At 40.6% G+C, this 24,500-nt stretch overlaps 2 protein-coding genes across 5 annotated transcripts in view; both read left to right on the forward strand.

Annotated features, from left to right (window-relative positions):
- Positions 1-24,500, forward strand: part of LOC138947983 (uncharacterized) — a 627,639-nt gene that overhangs the window by 381,455 nt on the left and 221,684 nt on the right. The gene's annotated exons all lie outside the window — the stretch shown is intronic.
- On the forward strand, positions 9,266-24,491 carry LOC138949067 (uncharacterized). 4 transcript variants are annotated; one of them, XM_070320797.1, is made up of 5 exons: positions 9,266-9,321; positions 9,658-9,811; positions 12,051-12,418; positions 15,868-16,014; positions 20,123-24,488. In XM_070320797.1, the coding sequence occupies exon 5, from the start codon at positions 20,267-20,269 to the stop codon at positions 20,729-20,731; it is 465 nt and encodes a 154-aa protein (XP_070176898.1). In that variant the 5' UTR covers positions 9,266-9,321; positions 9,658-9,811; positions 12,051-12,418; positions 15,868-16,014; positions 20,123-20,266; the 3' UTR covers positions 20,732-24,488. The 4 variants fall into 4 exon arrangements, 3 of the variants coding, with proteins under 3 accessions (XP_070176898.1, XP_070176897.1, XP_070176899.1); XM_070320796.1 differs by lacking the exon at positions 9,266-9,321 and adding an exon at positions 9,356-9,498; XR_011450156.1 differs by lacking the exon at positions 9,266-9,321 and having other exon boundaries at positions 9,356-9,811; positions 20,123-24,491.

Raw genomic sequence — 24,500 nt, forward strand, 5'->3', positions numbered from 1 at the left:
GTCTTTGATGACGTCATATCCGGCTTTTCGTGAAAGTTGAGGCGGCACTGTCACGCTCTCATTTTTCAACCAAATTGGTTGAAATTTTGGTCAAGTAATCTTCGACGAACGCCGGGGTTTGGTATTGCATTTCAGCTTGGTGGCTTAAAAACTAATGAGTGAGTTTGGTCATTAAGGCGAAAGGGTCACCCAGATTGTCGGACCAAAACTGTTATTTTTTTTATTCAGTCACTTGTAATCAATGAATTGGCTTGATATTTCGTAGGTTTCTTCAAAAATCATTATATTTTCAGAAAACATCAAGTTTGAATGCCTAAATTAATTAGAACAACTGAAAAAATTATTTAGTTCGTAAAAAAATGGGCAAAATAAACCTGCAAAAATGCTAATTTTAGCATTTTTCAATGCACTCTTGGGGAAAAAGTATGTGTCCGATTGAAAAATAAATTGGCACTCATATTTAAAGCATCATTACCTACAGTATGTTCTAAAAGCTTTCTGTTTTGTTGGAAATTTTGCTTTTAGTAGCATTAGCAAAGAATACTATAATTCTATATATTATTATGATATATCACACAATCAAAAACATTCTATTTTTCTGATTATCAGCTTCATTTTAGAACAAACTATAGCCAGTCCAGTGAACATTTGATGTGCAAAGTTTCAATGGAATAGGTGAATATTTAAAAAAAAGTTGATCATGCAGACAGTGTAGCTGCTCTGTGATTTCGCGCGAACTTTCACAACATAAAACATGATGATTTTCTCAAAAAGTTGACTCTTTTCACAGTAGGCTCGATAATTCGCTGCGAAATTCACTTTCAATGCACGAAAGCCGCCATCTTGCCGTCAACTGTAGGGAGCAGTCGTTGTACGGTTGTTGTAAACCAGAGAGACAGGTTAGGCTTATTATTTTCTAGCAGCTCAGCGCAAATAGGATTGTTGTTATTTTAGATATTTCGGCCAGTGATTTTTAATTCCCACCAACCTACTTTGAGCACTTATTGCGAGAAAACTATGTATGCTAGAGACAAAATGTAAACTGCACATGAAAATAGAGATATTTTTCTAGCTTTTGGCAACATCATAATTTAGTATATCTGAAAAACGATTTTTTTTCCAAATTCTGGGGTGACCCTTACGAAAATTGTAAAAAAAATATTTTTTTTATAAAACGATCCAAATTTACGTACATCTTATTCTTTATCATTTTCTGATTCCAAAAATATATAAATATGTTATATTTGGATTAAAAACAAGCTCTGAAAATTAAAAATATAAAAATTATTATCAAAATTAAATTGTCCAAATCAATTTTAAAACACCTTCATCTTATTCCTTGTCGGTTCCTGATTCCAAAAACATATAGATATGATATGTTTGGATTAAAACCACGCTCAGAAAGTTAAAACGAAGAGAGGTACAGAAAAGCGTGCTATCCTTCTCAGCGCAAGTACTACCCCGCTCTTCTTGTCAATTTCACTGCCTTTGCCGTGCGCGGTGGACTGACGATGCTACGAGAAAACGGTCTTGCTGCGTTGCATTGCGTTCAGTTTCATTCTGTGAGTTCGACAGCTACTTGACTAAATGTTGTATTTTCGCCTTACGCGACTGGTTTTCTTTTCTTTTTACATTTAGTCAAGTTATGACTAAATGTTTTAACATCGAGGGGGGAATCGAGACGAGGGTCGTGGTGTATGTGCGTGTGTGTGTGTGTGTGTGTGTGTGTGTGTGTGTGTGTGTGTGTGTGTGTGTGTGTGTGTGTCTGTCTGTGTGTGTGTGTAGAGCGATTCAGACTAAACTACTGGACCGATCTTTATGAAATTTGACATGAGAGTTCCTGGGTATGAAATCCCCGAACGTTTTTTTCATTTTTTTGATAAATGTCTTTGATGACGTCATATCCGGCTTTTCGTGAAAGTTGAGGCGGCACTGTCACGCCCTCATTTTTCAACCAAATTGGTTGACATTTTGGTCAAGTAATCTTCGACGAAGCCCGGACTTCGGTATTGCATTTCAGCTTGGTGGCTTAAAAATTAATTAATGACTTTGGTCATTAAAAATCTGAAAATTGTAAAAAAAAATAAAAAATTATAAAACGATCCCAATTTACGTTCATCTTATTCTCCATCATTTTCTGATTCCAAAAACATATAAATATGTTATATTTGGATTAAAAACAAGCTCTGAAAATTAAATATATAAAAATTATTATCAAAATTAAATTGTCGAAATCAATTTAAAAACACTTTCATCTTATTCCTTGTCGGTTCCTGATTCAAAAAACATATAGATATGATATGTTTGGATTAAAAACACGCTCAGAAAGTTAAAACCAAGAGAGGTTCAGAAAAGCGTGCTATCCTTCTTAGCGCAACTACTACCCCGCTCTTCTTGTCAATTTCACTGCCTTTGCCATGAGCGGTGGACTGACGATGCTACGAGTATACGGTCTTGCTGAAAAATAGCATTGCGTTCAGTTTCATTCTGTGAGTTCGACAGCTACTTGACTAAATGTTGTATTTTCGCCTTACGCGACTTGTTTTTATATTTAGTCAAGTTTTGACTAAATATTTTAACATCGAGGGGGAATCGAAACGAGGGTCGTGGTGTATGTGCGTGTGTGCGTGCGTGTGTGCGTGTGTGTGTGTGTGTAGAGCGATTCAGACTAAACTACTGGACCGATCTTTATGAAATTTGACATGAGAGTTCCTGGGTATGAAATCCCCATACGTTTTTTTCATTTTTTTGATAAATGTCTTTGATGACGTCATATCCGGCTTTTCGTGAAAGTTGAGGCGGCACTGTCACGCCCTTATTTTTCAACCAAATTGGTTGACATTTTGGTCAAGTAATCTTCGACGAAGCCCGGACTTCGGTATTGCATTTCAGCTTGGTGGCTTAAAAATTAATTAATGACTTTGGTCATTAAAAATCTGAAAATTGTAAAAAAAAATAAAAATTTATAAAACGATCCAAATGTACGTTTATCTTATTCTCCATCATTTGCTGATTCCAAAAACATATAAATATGTTATATTCGGATTAAAAACAAGCTCTGAAAATTAAATATATAAAAATTATTATCAAAATTTTTTTTCGAAATCAATTTAAAAACACTTTCATCTTATTCCTTGTTGGTTCCTGATTCCAAAAATATATAGATATGATATGTTTGGATTAAAAACACGCTCAGAAAGTTAAAACGAAGAGAGGTACAGAAAAGCGTGCTATCCTTCTCAGCGCAACGAATACCCCGCTCTTCTTGTCAATTCCACGGGCACTGCCTTTGCCACGGGCGGTGGAGTGACGATGCTACGACTATACGGTCTTGCTGCGTTGCGTTGCGTTCAGTTTCATTCTGTGAGTTCGACAGCTACTTGACTAAATATTGTATTTTCGCCTTACGCGACTTGTTTCTTAGTCTTTACACTTGTTCCCTTGTCCCGTTGTGCTCTCACACCGCCCCGTCCCTGCACTCGCTGCTCCAACCACCTCTGAATTTCGTTCCGCTTCCAGACTTGTCGATTTTACAGACGCTCCAGGGGGGGGGGGGGGGGGGGATGTCGGGTCGCTGCGGTAGGCTACCCTCGGAAGATGACACTGCACTTCTGCTGAGTCACTTCGACGGTGTTCAGTAGTGGGTCTGTCCCGAGCTAACGGACGCAGCCCACTACCTACTATGCCCTCTACGACATTGACTTTAAGTCGCGAAGCCAGACTGAGTGAGCGTCCCCTCCAGAGAGCAGACCGCCACCACGTCCCTCCGTCGACCCCCCAGAACGTCACACGTTGAAGACTGACAGCAGAACTACTATTCAGGGAAGGAAGGAACAGGAACACTGAGACCAAGGTCACCGTGAGAGCTCCGGGCACGAAGGGCCACAAGAGCAAGGACAATTTATATTTTGGATGATTAATGAGATGAGGATGATTATAATGATGCTTTGGATTTCCAATTTGGTTTGAGACTACGTGACAGAGCAGCACTCTACGCTTACTGTCATAATATATCCTGGCGTCAACCAGGCTGACTGACTGACTATTGGGGTTTAACGTCCTCTTAGACCAACTGGTCTATATTGGGACAGGTATTGGTAATACGTTGAAGATATGGTGTGATACTTTGATTCGAACAAGCCCGCTGTGGCTGTCTTCTTCGACACACCAGCATTGGGTTTGTCTCGTCAAAGTATCGAAATACGATCATGATAATCGGAGACGAGAGATGATGCATGCGTGTCTTCGTGTTTTCCAAACCCTGAGACTTTCGCTGTGAACGTGGGATCTTTTTCGTGCGCATGTGTGCACACGGGGGTGTTCGGACACCGAAGAGAGTCTGCACAAAGTTGACTCCGAGAAATTAATCTCTCGCCGAACGTGGGGATCGAACCCACGCTGATAGCGACCAACTGGCTACAAAGCCAGCGCGCTACCAACTGAGCTACGTCCCCGCCCCCGTCAACCAGGCCCGAGAACTGTCGCACCTGCAGGTATACAGAACCTGAGCACCCTCAAAGTCGCATTCGTTAAGTGAATGACACTCGGCTGTGTGATCCCAGCCTTCCCATAGGAACCATAGCACTTCCACTTTGGGTAGGAGCCGACCGTAGCCCGAAAAACCCACATGACCCTGATGGGATTCGAACCCACGACCTCCCGGCCCGCAGCCCGATGCGCTAACCGCTGTCTGCTTGGTGTTGCACAGTTCGGTGAGTTGATGACACATACTCTTCTCTCTCTGTCTCTGTCTGTCTGTCTGTCTGTCTGTCTGTCTCTCTCTTATTCTCTCTCTCTTTTTTTGCGCTCTCTCTCTCTCTCTCTCTCTCTATCTACCTTTCTCTCTCTCTTCTCTCTCTCTCTTTTTCTTTCTCAGTTGCATTTTGCTTTTCTTTTTGCTGTGTGTTTGTTTGTTATGTGTTTATGTTGATGTTGTCGTTGGTGTATGTGTTGTTTGTTTGTTTGTTGTTGTTGTTTTTGTGTGTGTGTTTTTGGGAGGGTTCTCTCAGTTGTATTGTTCTTCTTTTTTTTCTGTCTGTTTGTTTGTTTGTTTGTTATGTTTTTTGGTTTTGTTGTTGTTTGTTTTTGGGTGGGGAGGGGGATCTCCTTTTAGTTCGTCAGTTAAGCTGCGTGCTGGGCATTTAGTGTGTGTATTTGTTTGTGTGTCTGCTTGTTTGTTTGTTTTTTAGAGTGTTTGTTTGTTGTCTTTGTTTCTTTGTTTCTTTGTTTAAGAGTTTGTTTGTTTCTTTGTTAGTTAGTTAGTTAGTTAGCTTTTGCTTTTCGGGTCCAGCGGACTATAATAGGCCAACTCAGGACCCCTGTTTCTTTGTTTTAAGTGCAAACTTAAGTGCATATCTAGAATCAAGAAGGGAAAAACCACAACAATGTTGACTGACTGAAAATGCAAAACGAAATCAAAATAGAACTACGCCGTTGAACGTGCCACTAGGGTGGAAAAAAGGAAGTTTGGGCGGGGGGCAACATGAAAGAAATAAGCGTTGAGCACAATAACAACTACAACAGAGAGAAGTTGAAGAGGATATAGAGGAAGAGAGAGAGAGAGGGTTATCTTAAATGAGGAATAGTGTTTGGGGTGAATGTCTATCAAAGCTATTTTACTCTAATTAGGCCTAACGGTTAACCTAAGAGAGAAGGACTACCAAACACAAAATAAAACTTCTTCGCAAGAAAACAAGCTAGTTATCAGCATGAAACAAAAAGCGGTCCATATTAGGAGCCCTTCCCCTATATCTTTTTTATCAGTCTAGTAAAAATGAATTTGACTGATCATAAGCCTTGTGTTTTTATTGATTATTATTATTATTATTGTGATCATTTTTATGCGCCTAATCTAGATATAGCCCTAGGCGCTTACATATTATCCCCCTTAGTATGAGGGGGGATATTTGTGTTGCATGGTTGTTGGTATTGTCATAAACTTCACCTGTACTCCAGCAACATTAAAATATCTTCGAGCGATGAAGGGCAACTTCAACTTGGTTGGAAAAAAATTCCATGGCAAAAAACAAATTACTAAATAAACGTCATCTGTACTTCAGCACGGTGGCTGCGACGCAAAGTGGACAATGGACGGAGTCGACGTAACGGAAACGTGTTTGAAAAGCAGCCAGTCAGGAGCATCCTTGCCTTCTTCTGCCCTCACTTCCGCCCAAACTGCGCCTGTGGAGGAGATGCCAACACTGCCAAAACTTTCTGGTAATTATTAACTTTCTTTTTTTGCGTTTCTTTTTCTTTTTACTGTGGTTTTTACTGTTTGGCATTCTTGGATAATAAGATTTTCTGGATCATGTTCTGTCTCTCCCCATGTCCATATTTGTTAACGGTGAAAAGCAACTATTTTTGAACTAACCAATAGGTATTGATTGAAAACCGCACATCTCCAAATGCCTCAATATTGTTGTTTCTGTGCTGTCCGTAATTGTTATATGCCGCCACAAAAGGAATCATTCAACAACACCATGTCACAAAGTTTAGTTGGTTTTTTTTAAATATTAATTATCTATGATCAATTTTGACAGTCATAATTTACAATTTTTTCCTCTAGATGTTCATGTATCTATCTGCTTTATTTTTTTCATTGTTTGGATATACAATAATTGATTTATTAACTTACTTATACAATCTACTTTTAATGTATGCATTTTGTGCGGTTTTTACATTTTACTATGTAGTTAAGTTGTGTGTTTATTTATGCAACGTTGTATTGATGCATGTATTATTTTGTGCATGTAGTAATGCATTTACAGATTTAGTCATTCAGTCATTATTTATCTATTCATATATTGATTGATTGATCTATTTCTTTATCTTTTTATTTATTTATTTATTTATTATTTATTTATCTATCTATTTATTCTTCTATGTTTGCAATGGTATATGCGTGCATGCCATCATGTTTCTATTCAGTGAATTGTACGTATGTTTGTTTCATAACTTGATAAAGTAGTTTGTCATTATTATCTTCCATATAATTATTGTTTATTCAAGTCGTGTTTTTTTCACCAGTCGGAATGGTGAAAGTAAGCGGAGTTGCTGACAAGCAGCAAGGGGCACAACCCTGCCAGAGGATGAGTTGTTTAATGAACCCCTGTGTTGTCTCCTCCTGTCCCGCCTTCTCTTTGCAAGCCGTCTGCAGGTATTTCACACTGATATGTATATTAATTTACTTTCCCGTGTTAAAATGTACATATTCATAAGTCGGCTCAGTGTCAACGTGAGATACAAGTATCCCTCCACCAAGACACATACACACAATCAGTAGAGTGGGATTTGATTTTGCGAATCGACATTACATGTAAATGCTTGTCCGTTTTTGTAATACATGTCTTGCTTTTTCCCCTTCCATTTGCATCCATAGTTTGCATACCCTTTCCTCACACACATACACATGCACACGCACACGCACACGCTAACGCGACCACATACACGCTCACGCGACCACACACACACACACGCACACAAACCGACACATATACACCCGCGCGCGCGCGCACACACACTGGCACGCACCACCCCCACCCCCCCCACACACACACACACACTCACATACACTACTCCTACCCACCTCAGCCCTCCCCCCACCCCCATCCCCGCTTCATCTAATCCGTACGTCCAATCTTTATCTTCAGCCCATTTCTTTAGTACACGCTGAAGCTTATTTTGCACCCGCGTGCTTCACTACACTATGGAAAGCCGTTTGGCTCATAACTATTACAGCTGTAATTTAAAATAAATACAGCTGTATTTAATGATAAATACAGCTGTATTTAATCATAAATACAGCTGTATTTAAAAATAATTACACCTGTATTTAAAAATATATACAGCTGTATTTATTATTAAATACAGGTGTAATTATTTTTAAATACAGCTGCATTTAAAAAGAAATACAGCTGTATTTAAAAATAATTACACCTGTATTTAATAGTAAATACAGCTGTATTTAAAAATAAATACACCTGTAATTATTTTTAGATACAGGTGTAATTATTTTTAAATACAGCTGTATTTATTTTTAAATGCAGCTGCATTTAATAAATGCAGCTGAAACAAATTAGAACTTGAATCGGAAAATGTACGACATGCAAAGCGACAATCTCGTGGAGATACTACTTCCGGTTTGCGCCATCTTCCAAAATAGCGACGCCACTGGATCAGACCCGCCATTGCGTCAATTTGTTGCAGTCTGGTAATGAGCCAGAAGAAGTTTTAAGAAGGTAAGCAACGTTTTGTTTGCTTGTTCATTTGTGACTTAATGGAAGAAACAATGCGTGATCTTTGAAACACGGGTACCGGGTCCCGGTTTGATAACCACTGGCAGTGGGTCTGACTAATTACTACGCGACCGCACGCGACCACACGCGACCTTGCACTACCTTGCGCGACCTCAAACTAAAGCATGTTCACGTAATATTTTTTATATATATAGTATCTTCACAACAATGTCTGACTTTATACCAATTTTTAAGTCAAAGAAATTAAAAATAACGGAGTTATAATGTATTTTGCGACGAACTATCGAGTTAAAGTGAAATCATCGTGATTCAGCGTCCGACCATGTTCGCATTCGTTTAAGAACGCAGGCTCAACCTCAAACTAAATAATATTCATGTAACATTTTATATATCTAGTATCTTCACAACATGATCATACTTTGAACCGAGTTTTAAGTCAGAGAAGTAAAAACAAAGTTAATTCTGACTGATGCATTTTGTATGTTGGGTGCTTTACGTCCCTCGTTACCCCCCAGCTCCTCAAACACCCAAACAATGATAGGAAATTGTATAGGTTATGGGGTGTCCTAAACTAGGGGTTACTTGAAGTAACATGTTAGATGTTTTTATGAGGACACACAGAAATTGATAGGTCCTTAGTTTGTTTTTAACGTATAGGCGGTGCGCTCTCACCCCCGTCGCGCAAATAACCTAAAAAGGTTCCAAGCGGCGTAAAATTCCTGATTCCTGATTCCTGATTGAAAGCCTAGCGAGCAAAAGTGCAAACATCGGATGATTTCACTTTAGCTCGATAGCACGTCGCAAAATACATTATAGCTCCGTTATTTTTAATTTCTTTGACTTAAAACTTGGTATAAAGTCAGATAATGTTGTGAAGATACTATATATATAAAAATATTACATGCACCTGCTTTAGTTTGAGGTCGCGCAAGGTAGTGCAAGGTCGCGTGTGGTCGCGTGCGGTCGCGTAGTAATTAGTCAGACCGCTGGCAGTGGCAATCAAAGATGGCGTGAAAGCAACTTTCTGTGTTTTGGAGTTCATTAAATGTTGGGATGAATATGTCAGGTTTGAGGATGCACATTTCTGTAGGTCAGTTCATCTCGGTATTCCACCCCCTCGGCTTTCTGTTGTAAATATTAAGCTGAGCACGGTGATCGAATGTGGAAGCTACGTTTGGTCAAAGGTCACAGAAGATTTGCGTCGTGCAGCGAAGGAAAGAATCGCGATCTTGTTTCCGAATCGGTACCTCTTTGTTTTTCATTAGACCTGTCATTCTGCTTGCTCGGCTTTGTTAGATGTTTGCATATCGTGTTGCTATTTTCTTTGCTTTTATTATTGTTTCTTACTTGTGCTTCGTTTATCGATACAACGCAAGTAATAAAAGTGTTTGGCAATTTTCAGGGAAAATGGAATGCTACAAGTACAACGCATGGTGTATTCCAGGATATCTGATCAAGAGTTGGATGCGTTGGTGGAACCAATTACTGCTTCCAACAAGCTTACTGGGTCCTTAATGATACAAGCTCGTCTGAAAGGACAGGGGACAGTACTTCAGGTAACTCTTCTGTGCTGAATATTAGAATAGTAAAGCTTCAAAAAGGAATTTTAAACTGTTGAAAAACAACTGAGAAATGGACCAATGTTTCACAGTCACAGATTCTGATTTTAAAGTTAAGTAATACCGTTTTTATATTTAGTCCAGTTTTGACTAAATATTTTAACGTAGAGGGGGGAATCGAGACGAGGGTCGTGGTGTATGTGTGTGTGTGTGTGTGTGTGTGTGTGTGTGTCTGTCTGTCTGTCTGTGTGTGTGTTTCGATCCATCATACAACGCCGCAGCTATGGAGGTCAATGCGTTGCTTTGGCAGGGCACTGTGGACTCCCCTAGAGTTGTATTTTGGGACCATGATTTTATGTTTTCCGCTGGAAAACAGTTTACGTTACCTGAATTTGCAGCGTCATTTCCTGGGTGATGGTGTGCATCTAGCAAACGTATATTCCCAAGCTTGGGACCTGTTGGCGTAACATATCAAGATCAAGAAGATCAAGCAACGTCAGGACAGGCCAGGTTGTACAAGTCCCTTCGTCAGGCGATAAACACAGTCGGTTTTTGTGTGATTAAATAATGTTGTAGCCGGGTCAGGTTGCATTGTGCGTTTTGACTGATCAGCTTACAAAGCACGGGTATAGGAACAGGGAATCTTCAAATTGTTTACATTTTCTTTCTTGTTTGATGCGGGTGGGTGGCATTATAAATCGAAGGCTCTAAATGGGGTCAACCAGATCGGTAGATGGGAAGTAACTCGAGTTTATGACAGGCTCGTTGTGGATGATGTCCCTTGTCTAAAAACCAGTTTAAGGTGGAATGGTTCTTCGATCAACACGATTGTTGAGTGTTCTGTCAAATCAAGATATCGTGACATGTTTCAACAGTATGTTTCTGTGTTGGTGGATAGTATGGATCAGTGTTTTTCCAGAGTACTTGGAAATAATTTTCAGGTGAGATTCTGATGAACATGTTGGTGTTACGATGCCTTTTCATGTGAGCGTTTGTCAATTCAGAGAATCAGAATATTTGTTCCTGTGGAGGTACTGTATGTCAATTACCTGTTAGGTGGGTGTTTGTCATTTCAATGAATCAGGAAATATTGGTTCCTGTGGAGGTACTGTTTTGTCGATCACCTGTTATTTTGCCTAGGAGATTCCAAATTTATTTTGGTTGTGGTACTGTGGGCTAGGTAATATTTCATGTGTTGTTTGATTTTGCAGAGAATCGGGAAACGTTTTTCCTGTGGAGGTACTGTTGTCACTTGTGTTGGCTGGTGCCTCACAGGTTACAAACACTATTTTGGTTAAAGTACATGTACCGTGGGCTAGGTAATATTTCATGGTGGGGCTGATTTTTCAGAGAATCAGAAAACATGGTTCGCTGTTGTTCTTTTTGTCAAATTAAGCTATAGGGCCTCAGAGATTCCAACATTAGTTAGTATGTGGATTTGTTAGCCAGGTATTATGTTAGTGTGTGACAGTTCAGAGAACCATGATGTAATTTCCTGTTGGTGTTCTGTTTGTCATAAATTTATGTATTGACAGGGTTCGTACGCTCCTTGAATCTCCTTGAATCCCCTTGAATTTTCAACCCCCCTTTTCAAGGACCTTGAATCTCCTTGAATTTGGAGAAAATTGTCATTCTTGTGTTTAACCTCCTTGAACCTCCTTGAATTCTGAAGTGCAGGCACAAAAAAAAAATGTTAATATTAAAGTTTTTCAGCAAAATGAAGCAACTTGACATTTTTGTTCGTTGCTGGAACGGGCAGCAAGTCCAAACGGAATACTACGCTTCCAAATTTCTTGGACATGCTTATGCAACCACCCTGATTGATTCTCTGGAGCCTGCCATGGTTACCGGAAATACTCCTTGAAAACTCCTTGAATACTCCTTGAATTTCACTGTCAGGTGTCTGTATGAACCCTGATTGAGCCTCAGAGATTCCAAACTCGTTTGGTGGGGGTACTGGGTGCCAGGATTTGAGTTTGACACAGAAAACACAATTGGTTTGAAGTACTTTGGGCCAGATTTTAATCAATTTCTTTGGTTTGTATTTCAGTCTCCCAAAATCTGGTGACAACTTCAGAAGTATGGGATATTAAACACCTTTTACAGGCTGAACAGTGAAGGCGTTGTCAACTCCTGCAAGGAGCAGCAGACGAGTTCAAGGCTTATGTGTAATTCTCAGTAATCTGACAAATAAGGCTGTGTTCACATATATATATATCCTGTTTTTTATGCACAGGAATATGCCTCCCAGGAGGGCAGCGTCAAGGCGGGTAGCCGAAGTGACCCGAGCCGCTGCAGGTCGGCCGAGGGCCAGCAACCAGACAGCCTCGCAGCGACAACCCGGTGGGTTTGAGTCAGCCACAGCAGGAGGGGAAGAAAGCGCCACTGCTTTGGCCGCGGTATTGGCTGAGCTACGCAGGCTGGGGGAGCGGCAAGAGACCTGCCAAGTGGCCATTGTCTCGCTCCAGAAAGACAACCAACGTCTGCAAGAAGCTGTTTCGGGTGATCGTGAGGCCATCGCCTCAACATCGGGATCGATGACAACCGGTACCAGCAATTCTACCCTGTCTGGCTCGGTTGCCAACCTGGTCAACACAATCACAGGTGAGGCGGCCGCCCAATTTTGTTCGTCGAGGATAAAGTTAAACGCAGGATCTGGGGCCCGGGGCGTCAATCCACAATGACAACTGAAAAGTTTCAAATGGAAGCGTGTCAATGTTAATTGTAATTCAATCTGACAATGATCTCTTTCCCGCGTCCATGCGGTTGCAAACAGACCAGAATTGGTTCTGTTCTGTTCACATAGTACTTACTTTGAGTTCACTTACATGCAAGGGTGATGCACAGTGTCAGTATTCCTATGGAGAGAACTTCATCTTTAAGTGTACTTCGATTAACTGAAGATATTCAATTGTTTACTTCAATGTGGGAGGTGTGCAATGTGTAAATACACATCAACTCAGTCAGTAAGATTTATGTGCAGGTGTATGATGCAGAGCTGTCAGCCCCTATGAAGCTTCATGTGTAGCAATCTTGAATTTATAGAGTAGCAAATGGTGTTTATCTTTAAGTATTGCATCATCTTATAATCCACTGCACCTACATGTTTATAAATATGTCAAGACACAAATGTTGCAATAACTGTGTTCAGACAAGAAAACAGCAGCAGGAACAAATGAACATTGTAGGGTGTCTGTATAACGAAGTAGCATTTTCTGTTTTACAAGTAGCATGCTACATCGAAAGCGTAATAGTCTGCAGCTCTAATTGGGCCACTAATGCGGCATGGTGCTTTTGGATTCCACAAGTTATTTTGCATGTTGTTTTTAAGGCAAATATGTCAGAAGCTCCTAAAGAACTTTAGTGGGTAAGCCTGTGACATTGTTGTCCACATAGAGAATACTATATGGTTTCCTATGAAATACCAGTTTTACACAAGTTGTGCTTTTAAATATTAAACTGCGAACAATATTTCAAAACACTAGTGTAAAACTGGTATCAAACAGGAAGCCATGTAGTATTCTGTTTATCCTACATACAGGGTTCGTACAGGTCATGGAAAACCTGGAAAGTCATGGAATTTGATTTTTAATTTTGCAGGCCTGGAAAGTCATGGAATTTCAATTCAAGTCATGGAATTTCAATTCAAGTCATGGAAAGTCATGGAATTTAATATAAATAAGAAAGAAAAAAAAATAACCTTTAGCACGCCAGCTTTCTTTCGAGTTGTTTCTTGACAACAAAAAGTATGCGGAATTGGAACGAATTAGGCCACAAAAAAAAATGCTTTGGTTATGGTTTTATGGCCAAAATTAATAGGGTAGGTAGGTCGATTAAACTTTTTTTTTTGTTTTGTTTTTGTTTTTGTTGGTTGGTCCCTCTTGAAATGATAAAAATATTTGTGTATGCAGGATATTCGAGGTATTTTCATATTGGTGTATTTGGAACCACAGATATTAATTACTTTTTCATGTTAAGAAAAGAAAACTGGACATACCCTTTAAACTGTATAGTGCCACTAGTGAACACAGTCTTGAAGAAGTTGAACGCAGTCTGGACTGATTGTCACAAATTGAAAACTAGTCAAAATACAGTAGCTGATGATTCCTTTCACTTTATACAAGTTTTCTTAAACAGAAGTCTTTCCATCAAAAAGTTGCACTCTTCGAGTACCGACTTATCAGTCGTGTTTGTTCGATATGAACGCACTTTCCGAATACGATTGCAAATGCAGACGACATCTTTTTACGTTCGCGCAACGAACGAACGCACGAGACTGACTTCCCTTGGATATGGGAGTTGTAAAAAGCGGAGTGGTGTCCCTTGTCAATCTTGTTGTTGTCTGCTCGCCGGCGATCGATGTTTTCTCTGTGCCGTGGTGTTGTCGTTTTCGGTGGGTTTTTGTGTGTGTGTGTGGTTTTTTGACTCACATGCGAAGCAAAAGTGAGTCTATGTACTCACCCGAGTCGTCCGTCCGTCCGTCCGTCCGGACGTCCGTCCGTCCGGACGTCCGTCCGGACGTCCGTCCGTCCGTCCGGAAAACTTTAACGTTGGATATTTCTTGGACACTATTCAGTCTATCAGTACTAAATTTGGCAAGATGGTGTATGATGACAAGGCCCCAAAAAACATACATAGCATCTTGACCTTGCTTCAAGGTCAAGGTCGCAGGGGCCATAAATGTTGTCTAAAAAACAGCTATTTTTCACATTTTTCCCATTTTCTCTGAAGTTTTTGAGATTGAATACCTCACCTATATATGATATATAGGGCAAAGTAAGCCCCATCTTTTGATACCAGTTTGGTTTACCTTGCTTCAAGGTCAAGGTCACAGGAGCTCTTCAAAGTTGGATTGTATACATATTTTGAAGTGACCTTGACCCTGAACTATGGAAGATAACTGTTTCAAACTTAAAAATTATGTGGGGCACATGTTATGCTTTCATCATGAGACACATTTGGTCTCATATGATCAAGGTCAAGGTCACTTTGACCCTTATGAAATGTGACCAAAATAAGGTAGTGAACCACTAAAAGTGACCATATCTCATGGTAGAAAGAGCCAATAAGCACCATTGTACTTCCTATGTCTTGAATTAACAGCTTTGTGTTGCATGACCTTGGATGAACTTGACCTTGGGTCAAGGTCAAGGTCAAGCATGTGAGTCGTATGGGCTTTGCCCTTCTTGTTTTGTGTGTATGTATCGTATGTGTTTGGTTCATTTTATTTTTAGCTTTAGGACCAAAAAAAAAGTTTAGGGTCGGCCCAAAAAGTTAGGGTCGGTCGGGAAACCGTAACCAAAGCATTTTTTTTTTTTTGCCTTACCAAGGAAGATCTTCGCAGTGAACTGTGTATCGCGGTGAAAAAAATGACAGTTCGTCAAGTCACAGTGTTAGTGACGGTTATGAAGCGGAATTTACGAAAGTGCAGATGGATACAAACAGTGGCTGGTCCAGTTTAGTGAAATGACAGGACCAGCAAACATTACCGATAATCTGACTGCGTAGCAAATGCTTGACTTGCTTGTCAAAGAGACACTGCGTAGAAACTGACTCAAATTCAGTGCAAAGCAAGCCAGTGTCAAAACTGGCAGTGACAAGACGTAAAAAGTTTGCGTGTTCGGAAATGGCGACCTGTGGATCTAGTCATGGAAAATGTTATTGAGGCTCATGGAAAAGTCATGGAATTTTGTTTCTAAAAACCAGTGGGGACCCTGTACATACTGTTGCATGTTCATTGCTGTAAATGTCCCTTTGTCGAAGCGCCCAGATTGAAGAAGCTTAAAAATTGAACCTGGATCTCTCCGAATGCCTCGTGTAATCTTTTATGTCAAAGCAAGGAAATGTCACTGGTGTGGTGTTTACGTTCTTAAAATTCTTCCGAGTGTTCAAAGAAGGACGCTTGTTTCGGTATTGGAGGCAGTGAAAAATCAGACGAGACCTTGTCAGACGAGACCTCTTTACACATGCAATGTAGAGTGAATGGTATTGTTATGACATGAGTGGTATGTCACGTTAGTGTAATAAGTTGTATTCTTACACGCTCCACAAAGGCACAGAGTACGGGGAGCCATCCAGCGGGTTGATCCTGGTGGAGTAGCTGTCAGAGCTTTGGCGTTGAGGCCCACGAGACGTCGTCTGTACCAAGTATCAGGACCAAACGCTCTCTGGCATCTAGACGGATACCACAAGTTGATATCGTGAGTACAGCTACAAATACATACACTGGGCACAAAAAAATCCTTTTTCAAAATTTGGTGAATGTTGAGTGTGTCCGGTGGTGGGGAGGATGTTGGGGGTTGTGCCAGTTTGAACATGGAATTTGAGTGGATTGATACAGGTGGCATAAGGAATTCTCTTAAACATTATTTTATGACGCTGGAATCTTTCTTTTAAGACCTACATAACCCTGAGATAATAAGGTCTTATAATGGGGGTAAACTTACAGAGGTTATGAGCAGAATATCTTAGAGAACAGCATACCTGCCAATTGCTACGATTTTGGCGCAGCATGCTCCGATTTTGCAGGAATTGTTACGCTGCTACTCTAAGCCCTGAGCCGCTACGCTAAAAAAAAAAAAATGACAAGCGTGCAAAATGTTCACTTATTGCTTGACAATCAACAATGAACATTGCATAACTAGTCGAGTACCGATGGCTGGGAACCACTCCGTTATGACTCGATATTGCCCACGTGACTTGCTTAGCAAATCGTGAATTTTATTGCAAGCATTCGCATTTCCGGTGACTCTATGCGCCAATTGTGAATTTGATTAGAATATGCAATGCACTTGTTAAGTTGTAAGCTGTGCACAGTGACGGTGTTAGAAGTGGAAACTGGAGGGAGACAGGATAAAAACGGGGAAACGTAAGGGTGGTGAAGATTATGGTGCAAGTTCCACGCCGATGCGGGCAAATCATTTTCAACGATTTTTGCCGAAGAATTCGACAGACTTTGCGTGCATAGGTAATAATACCTGCTATTCCGACTTGGTTGTGTGACAGACGTTTTCTTCCACACGAGATTACGTTGATTGTCTAAATCTACTTTTTGACGGAAGTGACCGAACAACTGTGAATGACGTCTCAGTATATGGGAATGACGTCACAGTCATCGTCACAGTCTGTATCTTTTGAAGCATCGCATTCTTCATGACGTCTTTCTGTGTCTGCATCCGCAAAATGTTTGTTCATTCCGGAATCTTTGTCATCTATGTTCAGAACTCTGTCCTTATAGTGTCAGACAAACAGGCCTCCTGAGCGAACCACTTTGCAAGGGAAGTTAAATTCGCGTATGGAAACAGTACTGTCGTCTGGGGTGCCGTTTTCAGTATTCTGAGCATTGAAGAATTTGTAAAGAGAAGAAACGATAACAGCAGGAGAAATAAAAGTCGTGTGTGCATTTTATGTTTTTTTGGAGTGACGATTTTGAGTTTGAATCCGTTCTTGCCATGCTCCTAAAGCGTGTAACATACAATCTTGCATACGTTTGCGTTAGTAGTGGCAAAGAAGGAAAGCGTGTGACATTGAACTATGTTTAGACGGTTGTAATGTCGTAGAGCTCTCAGAATCTTACAAACGTTTTTGATGGCATTTTAAATGCGGGCTTGCGATTCAAATTTAAGATTATGCTAGTGCTACGCTTATAAACACCAATTGCAACTCTGACATTGGGTGAAAGTTCCAAAATGCTACTCTTTGGGCTTCACAGGGGTTGGCAGCTATGAAACAGGGTCTTGAAAATGTCTTGTTTGGGATCGTAAAAGGAAGGGCGTCTTCTAAGGGGTAGGTGGGCAACGAAGGTGAGTCGTGTGCAAGTATTTGCTTTTCTTTTCTTTTTATTTTGTCATTTTCTGGATATGTAATGAAAGACTGGTCCATTGATGATTTCCCCACGGAATACAAAACATATTCTGGTTATACCTTACCATTTCTACTGGGTGGTTATTTAAATTTGGTTGCTTGGTGGTTTTTTTAACAATAAACACCCCTTCAAGTTAACAGAGAAATAAGCAGAGGGGGGAATACTTTTCGGTGAATACCAAGCTACCTAGTCCTAACAAATAACCACCCAGCAACCAGTCTGAATCCTCGATAGCTCATAGGTTGAGAAACCACACTGTGTGGTCACTGCTTGGTGACTGAAAAGTTCTGAATGCTCAAATATTCGAAAGAGGAAAGAGCTCATACATACTGCATTTACACTATTCATTTCAGGTTTCAACACACAGAATCCAATATAAGATCCATAAGTTTGGTTGTTTTCTAAATCAAAATCTACGTTGTACCAGACACAAGGTCTCAAGGCAAGTAACTCTCATATTTTGTGTAGAAAATAGAGTTGTTCCCATTTTGCATTTGTACAAATAAAAAGACAGTAAGGCCAAACAAAAATATATGTTGGTTTAGGGTAACGTGACCAAAAAAGATAGGGTCGGTAGGTCGGCTTTTTTATTTATTTTTATTTATTTTTAAATTTGGTCGATTTTCAAGGAGGTTACTTCCCTTAGTCTCGGTATGGTTCGCAAAATGTGCCAACGGTTGGGTATTTTTTTTTAGAAATAAAAAAAAGTTTTATGGTCGGCGGGAAAAAATAGGGTCGGTCGGGTTACCCTAAACCAACATATATTTTTGTTTGGCCTAATCTGAAGGTCAATTATATTTCACTTCATAAATAGAACTTTTTTTCCCGAGATACTTAAACATGAAAAGAACGCAAAAATATTTGCCTTATCGTCTTAGCAGAACAACTATGTACTTTATTTTATTCGAAATTAAATTAACTGCTATAAAGAGTTTGCAGAATTGCGCAATTTTCACAGAACTCTTCAACCATGGATTAATCACATGCTTGTGCAGGTAGACTGGCTGAGTGAATAATACTTGATCAAAATAATTATGTGTGCTGTGGGCAGGCTGTCTGTCTGTCCAATGACAAAAAATGTAACGTTGAGCTGTTATCTCAGAAGTTTATACAGCTAGACCTCTGAAACTTTGCACACTTTTAGGGTTTGATGATTTCACGAAGTGACCCCAGTTTCGTTGACCCTCATCAAATTTTGGGGTCACAGCGGGGTCATGTTCGTTTAATAAAAACTTAACGTTGATGTTATCTCAGATGTGTTTTTAGCTAGAGCTTTAATAGTACGCACACTTCTAGGTTTTGATAATCTACCAACTTGACATAAGGTTGTGGGCGGGGATGTAGCTCATTCGGTAGCGCGCTAGATTTGTATCCAGTTGCCTGCTGTCAGCGTGAGTTCGTCCCCACGTTCGGCGGGAGATTTATTTCTCGGAGTCAACTTTGTGTGCAGACTCTCCTCGGTGTCCGAACACCCCCGTGTGTACACGCAAGCACAAGACCAAGTGCGCACGAAAAAGATCCTGTAATCTATGTTAGAGTTCGGTGGGTTATAGAAACAAGAAAATACCCAGCATGCTTCCTCCGAAAGCGGCGTATGGCTGCCTAAATGGTGGGGTAAAAACTGTCATACACGTAAAATTCCACTCGTGCAAACCACGAGTGCACGTGGGAGTTTCAGCCCACGAACGCATAAGAAGAAGAAGAAGACATAAGGTTGATTGACCTTCGTCACAGCCCACTTCGTCAACATCACGGGCCAAAGAATCTAGACACAGCCATCGTCGAACGCTGAAGAAGAAGAAGATTGACCTTCGTCAAGTTTTGGGGTCACAGGGGGTCATGTTCGAATCAAAATATCTTAACATTGATGTTATCTCAGGTGTTTTTGAAGCTTGAGCTTTGAAACTTTGAACACTTGAAGGATTTGATAATCTACCTACGTGACCCTAGTTTGGTTGATCCCTGTCACATTTTGGGGTCACAGTGGGGTCAAGTTTGTAAAAGCTTTACATTGCGGTTTTCTCAGTTATTTTTATTAAATTTCACTGAATTGTATGTGTTATTAACCAGCAGACATTACCAAAATTTTGCTTATTTTTATAAAATTTTAGAGTCTTAGCAGTTAGTGGAATCCTCCTTTTAAGACCTACAAGACCCTTAAGGCTTATGGACATGACGAAGAAAAGTCATATAAAGCAATTGCTTTTCTTGATTTATTTCTTTGCAAAATTGAAGAAAGGTGGATTAAATGGGTTACACACCTTTTCTCAATGATATATATTAAAAATAATGGTCTTGATTCTCGGTCATGAAAAAGCACTTTGACCATTACTTTTTAATATTTACTGAGCATGTTACCTGTACTTATTTCCCAATAACTCTTTAATCAGAATTTGTGTGGTGAAATCACATATGGAAACGGATCTCTGTTTGTTATATTGCAGGTGGAAAATGGTGATTCATGGGGCAATCGATGGCTTTAGCCGGGCCACTACCTTCCTCCATGCCACCGAAACAACAGGTCAGAGACCGTTCGGGATCTATTTTTGGGTGGAACCCAACGCTTTGGACTCCCGTCAAGAGTCCGCATGGACCATGGTGGCGAGAATCTGGATGTCGTCGCCCTCATGAACGAACACAGGGGAGAAGGGAGAGGCAGTGCGATGCAAGGCCGCAGTGACCATAACCAAAGGATCGAGCGTCTCTGGCTCGACGTCTGGAAAGATGTGGTGAACCCTTACCATGACCTGATTACTGCTATGGGAACACCACAGGCAGAAGGTGGTCTGGGGATACTGAACATGGACAATCCCATTCACTTGTGGGCCCTCCACTATGTTTTTCTGCCCAGGCTGAACCGGTCCCTACAGTGGTTTGTGGAACAGAAGAACCACCAACCCCTGAGGACAGAGCGCAACAGAACTCCCCTGCAGCTCTTCTTCAGGGGGATGCTGGAGAGACGAGCCAGCACATCCACAGCAGTACAGGACTTCTGGAAAGGGAGAAGCCTTCAATCGATAATCGAGGACCATCCTTTGCCAGACAGTCGTTAGGATGTGCCTGCCACGGCTTGCCCCCTCTCTGAGGAACAGCTCGTGCAACTAACGGAGCGCATTGACCCTCGGAGTGGGCCACCCACCGATCAACATGGTCAGATGTTGTTCTCCAGTTCGTTGCCAACATGCTCGAGTAAAAAAAAAGTTAGCTTGTGGACACCCCAAACCTGAAGTGTATAGCAGACCTGTGAACCCATACGATTTTGCCATATTTTGTACGCTTGGGCGGGGGGCGGAACGCCCCAGAGTTTTGTGTTCCGCCCCAATTATTGCCGAAGCTTGGGGCCCACTCCGCCCCAGGATAAATTCCAACAATGACAAACCGAAATTTCTAATGCCAGAGCCAATCACTAAAAATCGCCAGTCATAGTCGTCACTGAAATTTGCGTTACGATCAATGCCGCAGTCAAGAAGAAAAAAACCCCATTGAAATCGTCGAAGGACAATGCCGCAAGGGAAATAACTCCCAAATTGCGCTCTTTAGCGTGAGAGATAAGTATCGCCTTTAAATGCCAAACGCAAAATGTGGCGACACATCCCTGGTGTAAAAAGACCTGGAAATGAAGATGAAGAACAGGGTGGAGAGAAACGAAAAAAGGAGACCGATGCAGCCAAAAGCGTGAAGCTCTGTCGTAATTTCAATGTCAAATGGTTGAAAGAATTACCCTGGCTTCAGTACGATGAAGAAAAACAAACAATGCATTGCCGCACGTGAATAATGAGAGTGGGCCCCAGATTTTTGTTTTCCGCCCCAGCAATTTCCATCTCTGGGGCCAGTGTGGCCCCAGGCCAAATAAGTTAGTGTCGACCCCTGAAGCGCATTCCAAAGCCGATCCAGTGTTTTGACACATGATTACTGCTTTTGTCAATGAAAGAAGCATTCGTTTTAAATTGTAAACTTATTAGGCTACTTGCCCTATCCGCGCCAGCCACGTAATCGTGCAATAAATCTGCAATATCTTGCATGGCGTTGGGAGGTGTGCCTCAATTTGCGGGTTTGCTTTGAGACCTCAGAGTAAGGATGTGTCTGGGTGCAGACACTTCGCCTTCAAAAAAGTTAATTTGCACTGAGCAGCATTGGGCTGCAACAATGAAAGCCTCAAAAACAATCATAAAGTTTGTTCAAAGTACCAAGCATGGTAGAAGGTATAAGCAACTGTTTTTTTCAAATTGGTTTAAATCTGCGCTCTAATTCTAAACCAATCTTTGTAAAGTGGAAAGTCATTCAAATAAAGCGAAATTATGTCCGCTGTGTATTTTATTATTATTAAACACAGGTACTGCACCACGAAAACAATATTGCTAAAAAAAAACAAAAAAAAACGTACACTTTGTGAAAGAAAGTTGCAAAGAAAGTTTTACACAATGATTTGCCATTAGGTTACCTGTTTAATTGCACCAAATTTCTTTTGATGTATCTATAGTATAGATTTATAAGGTTGAAAATTGCTGAAAGTTTTTAAAACAGACTATTGTTTTTGAAAAAGACCTTAGTGTATTTTTAGGTTTATTGATGCTAGATATATTTATATATATATATATATATATGGCTTGCCCAATCCAACGTATAAAGGAACTCATTGTTATTCAGCCATTAACCTTCGCCGGCACTCGTTATCGACTACACACGAACGCATTCGTGGGGCCGAGCAGACCCATGCTTCTCAAAGAAGGAAAAATGTGCATATCCTTCCGTGGCACTCGTGGGGCCGTGCAGACCCATGCTTCTCAAAGAAAGAAAAATATGCATATCCTTCCGTGGCACTCGTGGGTCCGTGCGGACACAGAAGGGTGTTTGATGCAAATATCTCTTAAACGAGTTGGAATTTTTTAATGAGCTTTTAGAAATGCCTCAGACACCTAAAAAGCTATCATCTCCTAAAAGCTCATTAAATTTCAGTGATAATTAATTAATTAATTAATGGTCAAATTTAGACTACACACGGTATTTGGTAAAATATTATGGGTCTGCATGGCCCCACGAGTGCCACGGAAGGGTTTGCACAATTGTCCTTCTTTGAGAAGTATGGGTCCGCATGGACCCACGAGTGCCTCGGAAGGGTATACACGCTTTTCCTTCTTTGAGAAGTATGGGTCCGCACGTCCCCACGAATGCTTCCGTGTGTAGTCTAAATTTGACCATTAATTAATTAATTAATTAATTATCACTGAAATTTAATGAGCTTTTAGGAGATGAAAGCTTTGTAGGTGTCTGAGGCATTTCTAAAAGCTCATTAAAAAATTCCAACTCGTTTAAGAGATATTTGCAATCAAACACCCTTCTGGGTCCGCACGGACCCACGAGTGCCTCGGAAGGGTATACACGCTTTTCCTTCTTTGAGAAGTATGGGTCCGCACGTCCCCACGAATGCTTCCGTGTGTAGTCTAAATTTGACCATTAATTAATTAATTAATTATCACTGAAATTTAATGAGCTTTTAGGAGATGATAGCTTGTTAGGTGTCTGAGGCATTTCTAAAAGCTCATTAAAAAATTCCAACTCGTTTAAAAGATATTTGCAATCAAACACCCTTCTGGGTCCGCACGGACCCACGAGTGCCGGCGAAGGTTAAAGACATTTTCCGAATTACAATGGTTTAATAGCCAACTTGCACAATACCCCTTTTGAACAGCTCTCTGGTGCGAAAGATAAGGAAGGTTCACTTCCCTACGGGCAAACGTTTTGCTCTCACAAGCACTGGTGTTCTCTGGCTTGTGTAAAAAAACCAAAATAAAATCTCAATCGCCTTACTTTTGTATACAGGACATGCTTGGGTACTTTGAACGAACTAAAGGATTATTCTTGCGGCTATTATTGCCGCAGCCAATAAACCTTTAACGACTTTGTGTGTGTCTGTGTGTGAATGCTCTGATTTGTTTTGCTATTGTGTATTGCCGTGAGCTCCGGCGAGAAGGGGTGATTAATTTATGTTCATTATTATTATGTCTCCTCACTGTGTTTTCACAGCTGTACAGAACAGTGAAAGGGATACTCGTTCAAACTTTGGTATGATGCCATGAGCGCCATAGTTTAACTAGAGTCAAATCAGTTATTTTTCTTTTTATATTCAATGGTGCCTCATTCCCCCATATTCATCAGAACATAAGCTATTTGCAACGTTCATTGAAGGTCAAGGTCACTTTAAGTTACCTATCAAACCTCATAGTGGTGTTTATTGTTTATGGTTAGTGTTTTCCCCTGGAGCAATTTTTTGATTAGTGCTTTTGTGAACAAGAAACAATTAACAAGTGGCTGCTTTTGTGAACAAGAAACAATTAACAAGTGGCTCTATCCCATCTCCCCCCCCCCCCCCCCCCCCCCCACCCCTTCCACGTCGCGATATAACCTTCGTGGTTGAAAACACCAAATAAAGAAAGAAAGTGTTTTAAACATTTTCAGTTCTCCATTTAGTTTGGTGAAGTAGTGTAGAGCATTTTTTGAAATCAATAATCATGTATGAATTTATTGCATGTTTGTTGCTAGAATATTAATCATTCTTCTGCTGAAAGTAAACATTGTGGTGAGTCGCATAGGTACCCCCGCGGGTTTGGGGGAAGAATTTACCCGATGCTCCCCAGCATGTCGTAAGAGGCGACTAACTGATTCTGTTTCTCCTTTTGCCCTTGTTAAGTGTTTCTTGTATAGAATATAGTCAATTTTTGTAAAGATTTTACTCAAGCAGTATGTAAGAAATGTTATGTCCTTTGTACTGAAACTTGCATTCTCCCAGTAAGGTAATATATTGTACTACGTTGCAAGCCCCTG

Source organism: Littorina saxatilis, linkage group LG15, assembly GCF_037325665.1.
Source record: "Littorina saxatilis isolate snail1 linkage group LG15, US_GU_Lsax_2.0, whole genome shotgun sequence".
Lineage (NCBI taxonomy): Eukaryota > Metazoa > Mollusca > Gastropoda > Littorinimorpha > Littorinidae > Littorina > Littorina saxatilis.